This window comes from Drosophila nasuta, chromosome 3 (assembly GCF_023558535.2).
Source record: "Drosophila nasuta strain 15112-1781.00 chromosome 3, ASM2355853v1, whole genome shotgun sequence".
In the NCBI taxonomy this organism is placed as follows: Eukaryota; Metazoa; Arthropoda; class Insecta; order Diptera; family Drosophilidae; genus Drosophila; species Drosophila nasuta.
Genome location: NC_083457.1, coordinates 9,446,819 through 9,453,805, shown reverse-complemented (window position 1 = coordinate 9,453,805; position 6,987 = coordinate 9,446,819). Strand labels below are relative to the sequence as shown.

Sequence of the window (6,987 nt, the reverse complement as noted above, 5' to 3'; positions counted from 1 at the left end):
GCTCGTCTGTTCACAGCACAGTCAACAACCAACGGACTTAAATCGATGCAGTCGACCCTCAGGTCGAACCAACCGATAGCAAGACAGATAGACAGACAGTCTGGTCTTTTATCTATCTGTGTCGAGGCTCCATGTTGTTGGTGGCGACATCGTGGCTTCGACACAATCTGGAGACATTTGACATTGATTAGTTTTCCAAGAATTTTTAATATGCATTCAACGCTACGTTAGCCAATGGATTTTGGCTCGCTTTCCGTCCTCGATGCCGTCTTCGACGCGGTCTTCAACTTGGTTCGGGGCTGGCAATCAGGCAGTCCATTAGGCGGGCGTGTTTTGCCACGCTTCATTTACTCATTTCATGCAATTTCTTAATATCAATTTTCTTTTGATTTTCTGCTTTTTTTTTTTGGGTGAAGACACGCAATGCATTTGGCTGGCAGTCATCGTTATTGCTGTCCCGTCTTCTTCGATTTTTTTTTCAACGGTTGTCGCCTTTGTCCTGTTACTTAAACGCACTCCCCTTTGCAGCCCCTTTTGCCACTCCCCTTGGCTCGAACTGACAGCAAATAATTTGCTGTCGTTTATATTTCTCCTCGCCTCGCCGAGGATGACGTTTTTTTTTTTACTTTTTCCGCCTATATTATGACAGCATGTGAGTCCGAGGTATTGATTGCTTGCTGGCGAACACGAAGCAACTGCTTGTCTAGGTGCGTCCCTTTTCTTTAGTTTTCTTTCTATGAACGATGTAGCGTGTCATCAAAATGACAAACTAAATTATTGACCAGCTGTAGAGGTATCTATATCAATATGACTTGCTGCAAAGACTTCTTCAACTTGTCAATCGACATATGTTAACTACAGTCTAACATTAACTGATGTATTTATTAGCCGTTTAATATGTCTTTGAACTATGTATGGCTAAGGAGAATCACAAAGTATTAAAATAAAGGAAATCTTGCTTTAAAATTACACATAGTTTAAAGCAAAGTTTAAATTCAAAAGTCCCATAGCTTTCACATATCGAAAATCTAGCTTTAGGTTTAATAAATTGCTTTAAGATTGAAATTTTTATTGCAAGATTTGTTTGTGGACAGGAGAGTTCTCAAACTCAAGACATTAATTCCTGTTTTTACACCCGCTAAAAGCAAAATAAGTCATCAAGTAATAAAATATACCGAAGGCTATATTTGGCATATTGATATAGTGCTTTTAGGATATATTAATTTGGTATATATTAAGAATAATACCCCATTGTGTTTCATTTACTCAAAATGGGTAGCGGGTATCTCTCAGTCGAGCACACTCGACTATAGTTTTCCTACTTCTTCAAATGTAACTTCACTCTCTTTTGCCTTTTCTCCACTAATGGTAATTGTAGTATGTTTTTCGAATTGTTGTTTGTTCTCCCAACACAAAAAAAGAAACAGCAGAGAAATTCCATTTCGAGTGCCGACTGCTTTTGCATTTGTTTGATTTAATTCAATTTAGTCTCTTCGTGTGTCGCTTCATGCAAGTAAGTACACCTGTGCCCTGGCTGCCGCCCTGCTTTGACGTTGTCGCTCCACTGCACAAATACACTTAATACAATTTATTATTGTAACATAATAAAAGCGAATGCCGTTGCCAAAAAAGAAGAGGAGAGGAAAAGAATCCTCATAAAAAACGAGTTAAATCTGTGAATTGTCATTGAATTGAAATTGAAAGTACACGTATTATAAATTTGACTCGATTTCTTTTCTTTCACATTTCGTTTAAGCCAAGATGCGGGCCAAGGCTTCGCTTTTACATCCTTGCTGCTGCAGTCCTCGTCAGACATGCACGAGTATGTAAATCAATTTAACCGGAAATTTTCTTTCAACATTCGACCTTTTCTTGGCCTCATCTCCATGTCTCACTCTCCTCGTTCCTGATTGCTGCAGATCGCACGTTCGACTGCAGTTGGACATTAAATGAAGTGGACTACATTGAGTGACCAACTGAGCACTTGACTATGATAATAGTTCGCTACATAATGTATTATACCAGCGAAAAACCGTTGTCATAGACCAGTGTTCAGAAGATACCTCATTTAAGTACTTTTCAAAAATGACCAACGGGCAGCAAATATCGCATGGGATAATTGTCACACTAGCCATCTCTTCAAAGTACTCTACATAGCTGGACAATTGACAACCAAAGCAATCCCATATTTATTGTCCAAAACCCAGCTCGATTTGCCACTCTCGCATAATGCAACACCGAATGGTCAATTGTTTCATCTGCCACATTTTTATATCGTAAACATTCATCTCTGAGTTTGGCAAAATATCGCATAGGATAATTGAAACAGTAGAGCTTCGATGTGTTCAACGTGAGCTCAATGCTATCACAAATGTAGATGTTCCATTCAATTGCAATCAGATCATTGCAGCGCATCAAGGGCGACGAGTTCATCGTGATGAACACAAAGATCAGAAGACCTTTAGGTGCAAACATGGCATACGATGCCTCGTTCTCGGCATTTTTATCCGGAAAGTTTTGGCTCAGCTCATGGGTGAGTGTGCTGTTGCAAACCCATCGCAGATGCACTCCAAAGAATCTGGAGCAATCACCCATAAAGTTGCGAGCCACGGGAGCCTTTTGCGTTTTCCTCGACTCGACCAAGTTAATCAAACTGAGCTGAGCTATCAATATGACTGAAATGTTTATAAACATGCTGGGTGAGCGGGAATTTCGAATTGATTGAAAATAAAAGGTGAACTTGTTATCAAAACTTTACACAGACAAACTTTTCGTACTCAAGCAATTACTTTCATTCATTAGCTGCTCAGCTTATTTCATTTGTGCCCAGCATGTGGCTTCCACATCACAAAATAGTAAAAGTAATCAAGTTTCTTCTGAAAATAACTTGACTAAACATTAATTGAATTGAGCACATGCGGCGTATACATTACATTTAAAAGCAAAACTTTAATTAGTAAAATGAAATCATTCAAGTTTTGAAAATAGTTTCAATCTAAATTCATTAAATTTTAATTTGTATAGAACTTCATCAGATTTATGTCGCGTAAAGAGTACCAGAAGATTCAAAATTAGCAATGATTCAATTGAGATTGCTGTTTCTCAGTTTGTTGCTCATTCGACTCGTGGCCGCCGAAGAGTATGAGTTTGATGGCCACGACAATAGTCTGACACCCAATTGGAATACTGGCGACTGTTCGTATATGCATCCATTTCATTTGACCAAATATTGCAATGCGAAAGTCACAAGAATAATCGATTATCGATGGGGTGATATTAGAGCACCTGAAGACACGCCATATGTGATTTTTAGATCCGAACTTAATGACGATTTCCTCTTTATATCGTTCAATAAGTCACCGTTGTTCCAATGCCATTCAATGGATATCCATGGCAAGAACTATACGATTTTTTGCCAGATCATTGAGGAGGGGGGGGGCTACAAATACACCAACGATGACAAACACTCGGATTTGCACTGCATCAATATTCCAACTGGTTATCCAGCTGCCTTAGTTGCACACTGCTTTAATAAATCATACGAAGAGGGTACCACAAAGGCGCAATCGGTGCTGCACTATTCACAATACGGAAGGAAAAGCGAGGCAGCCACACTGGGAATGCAGCATATGTTAATTGTAATTGCAGTTACTAGCATGATTGGCTTTGTAAATAGTTTTTATTCAATTATCAGAGAATAAACGAATGTGCTCGACTCTAAGATACCGAATAATATACCACAAAAATGCTATTTAGTATATCGATGAAATACTGCATTCGAACTGCACGATACAAGTCAAAATATACCAAATGTTTTCTTTATTTACTTCAGATAAGTTAAGTTATATTTAAGATATAAACGATACAATTATACAATTAGAGCGAAATATTTCTTACCCTATAGTTATTTAGTTTTTGAGATTAATACAGAAAAGAATTACTTCAGCTTTCAAGAGTACTAAATACCAGTTAACTTTTATATTAATATTTCTTCAAAACAGTTTTGTAAATTGTAATTTCGTATTGTCTTAAAATGCATTTGACAAGAGACAAGAATGTAATTGGCCAAGTTTGTAAACGTTTGTCAACGGGGGAAAAAAAGGGAAATAATCTTATATTTGTGTTTTTTGTATGTTTGTGTTGATATTTCGTAAAACAATTTTACACATAGATTTTAGTGTCTCTGGTGAAGAAATTGACTTAAAATGATCTCGGAATCATTTGCTGCAAGACTATAGGCCATGCTAGTGAGCCCCCATTTAACAGGAGGAGGACGTAACAATATCCATCTGATTGCTTGCTGGTTTCTGCTCATTCTCTCACCCCTGGTGATGCAGTCAAACGCGTCCAAAAATTGCACCTTCATCGACGGCCACATTCTGGAGTTTGTGTGCCACGGATTCTATAATCGCGACCTTCGGCTACAGTTTAAGGATCGCATACCGGCCATCGATGCGCCCTACGCCATCTGGCAGAGAGCCGATTTCTTTGCCTCATCGATGCTCCTAATTGTCTTTTACGAGGGTCCACTATCAAATTGCTATAATCTCGTATTCGAAGATGGTAAATTCTATTGCGATGGCCGCAACTATGCAATGGACGTTGAAGACTCGATACTTGTGAACTGCATGCCCTTTCCATTTTCTTACTCCGACGAATTGCACAAGAGTTGCAAACGTAAGCGAAAGTCACACTCGGCAGAGACGGTGTCGTCGGTTATCATTTACATGGAGTCGAACATCTATGAGAACTCAAGAACAACAAGGTCTCAGCATTGTTCGTATCTGTATTTTTTTATATCCACATTACTCATAGTTTTTCACATTTGTCTAAACTGAAACTCAAATTTTGTTGGTAATCACTCTATTATTAAAAAAAACTAAATGCACAGATGGCGGTTTTGTAGTCTGCAATTAACAGACTATTTATTGAAATATTAGAATCTGCTGCATGAGCTGCCATTAAAATCGATTTAACTGAAATTTCAGACAACGCAGGCTGAACAATGGCAGACACAAATGCACTGGACAGCATAACCAAAGCAACTGTCCAGCTGCCATTTACACACACACACACACGCACAAATAGACATGAACACACACTAACTGACACTGGAGCATCGCCTTTCATTGTCATCATTGTCATTGGCGTTGGCGTTGGCGTAATTTATGTGCTCATATGAACTGCCGCCATATTGGCCTGTGGCGTTCAACTACAACAACAACAACAATTATAAGGACAACAACTACAACGGCAAGAACAACAACAACAAATACCCTGCCACACAGCTTTTGTTTCTGTCAGCTGCTGGCCATAATCTTGCAACAGCTTTAAGGCAAATGTGTTAACCATATGTGACTTAAGAAGCTGCATTGCAAATTTCAAGTTTATCACATTTCTCTTGGATGAAATTTCGTCATTTGCACATTTAATTTAATCCATTATTTTAAAATATTTGTAGCCACATTATTTGACTAGCCCTTTGATCACCCGCTGACAGATTCGCTTCGGTTGTTGCCGCCTCCAAGCGTAGATAGTTACCCAGCTTAGAATGTGGCCTAAATGGAAACGATCCTTCAGCTCTTTTCCTTGCATTCGCTGCTCACACTTTTTGGCTATGTAAAGCAAAACAAACATGGAACAGAAACGCACATTCTTCAAAGTCCAAGTTGTTGGCATGTTTATTCATAGTAATTGTTTCATAAAATATATTTGACATTTATTTCGCAGCCAAAATTTGGAATAAATATAAATAATAAGGATTTAGTATTCCACTATTGAAATTGTAATTTAGAGTAAGTTAAATTTACGCTGTGAACTATAAAGTTACAAGGACACAAAACATACTCGGACATTCCAACCAGCAAATTCTCTTCACTAAACTTACATCTTTTTACACAGAGAGAAAATCTAGATTAAAAAGATTTAAGATTTTTTGAAGCTAAAATTCTGATTTCAAGATACAAAGATCGAAAAAATCTTAAATCAAGATTTATGAAGAAAAAAATGTCAAGATGTCTTTACAAATCTTGATTTAAAATTTGATAAAGCTTAAAACCTTATTTCAAAATTTCACGATAGAAAAACAACATTCAAAATCTTGGACTTCAAGGTTGGGCAATTTAGAATTTTTGTAGAGCTTTGATCTTAATTGAAAAAGAAACCGGCTTGGTTCAATTTTGATATCATATTCTAGATTTTAGCACGTTTTTTTCTTTCTGTGCATCCCTTTGAAGTGGTATAAAGAGTAAATGTTACTTGAATCTATTATGTGTTGTGGCAGCTGCATATTTTTCTATGGGAGTCGTTCTGTATTTGTTTAAATTTTTGTGGCTGTAGCTTATCGCAACATTCACACTTAAATGACGTCGCACAAAATGTGCGGTTCACTTTCGCATAACAGCAACTGGCAACGAGGCAGCGATGATTATCCTTTGATAGAAAAGCAGCAGCGAGTTTTCTCTTATATATTCTTTTTTTCGGCCCACAAACAACACACATAGAGAACACAACATAATGCACAGAGGAGGGAGATAATCACCATTAGTTCAGAGCATGCAAAATAAAAGTGAACAAAAGGTTTTCCTCTCACGCGCATGTCCTGATTTTTACGCATGGCTGATAATGCACACACGCACTGAAAGGACATGGAAAGGACACCAAAGAAAAGTGCGCATTTGCGCGCGGCTTTTTATGAATTTTATTTTTTTTGTGAAGCAGCCTTTCGCTTTTCACACACACACATTCACGCACACGCACACCCACACACGATCATATAAATATGGTTCTATAAAAGAAGGAACACAAAAACAAGTTGAATATAAAGAAGTGTGTGTGTGTGTGTTTAATGTGCCAACAAGGACATTCGGAATGGCGGGAGACTGAACAAGGACGTTTGCCAAACGATTTAGTGAATGGACATAAACGAGATGCAACGCTGGAAATCTTTATCTTTAGTCAAAGCGTTCGTCATTTCAATTCTATAAA

At 37.8% G+C, this 6,987-nt stretch overlaps 1 protein-coding gene across 1 annotated transcript; it reads left to right on the top strand.

Annotated features, from left to right (window-relative positions):
• The first annotated feature begins 4,120 nt into the window (after positions 1 to 4,120).
• Positions 4,121 to 4,897, top strand: LOC132790972 (uncharacterized). Its single transcript, XM_060799737.1, has one exon. The coding sequence runs from the start codon at positions 4,242 to 4,244 to the stop codon at positions 4,836 to 4,838; it is 597 nt and encodes a 198-aa protein (XP_060655720.1). The 5' UTR covers positions 4,121 to 4,241; the 3' UTR covers positions 4,839 to 4,897.
• Positions 4,898 to 6,987: the final 2,090 nt, after the last annotated feature.

What these genes read in the sequence shown, in the direction of transcription:
- LOC132790972 (XM_060799737.1), top strand. Translation starts at nt 4,242, where the DNA reads ATGCTAGTGAGCCCCCATTTAACAGGAGGAGGACGTAACAATATCCAT.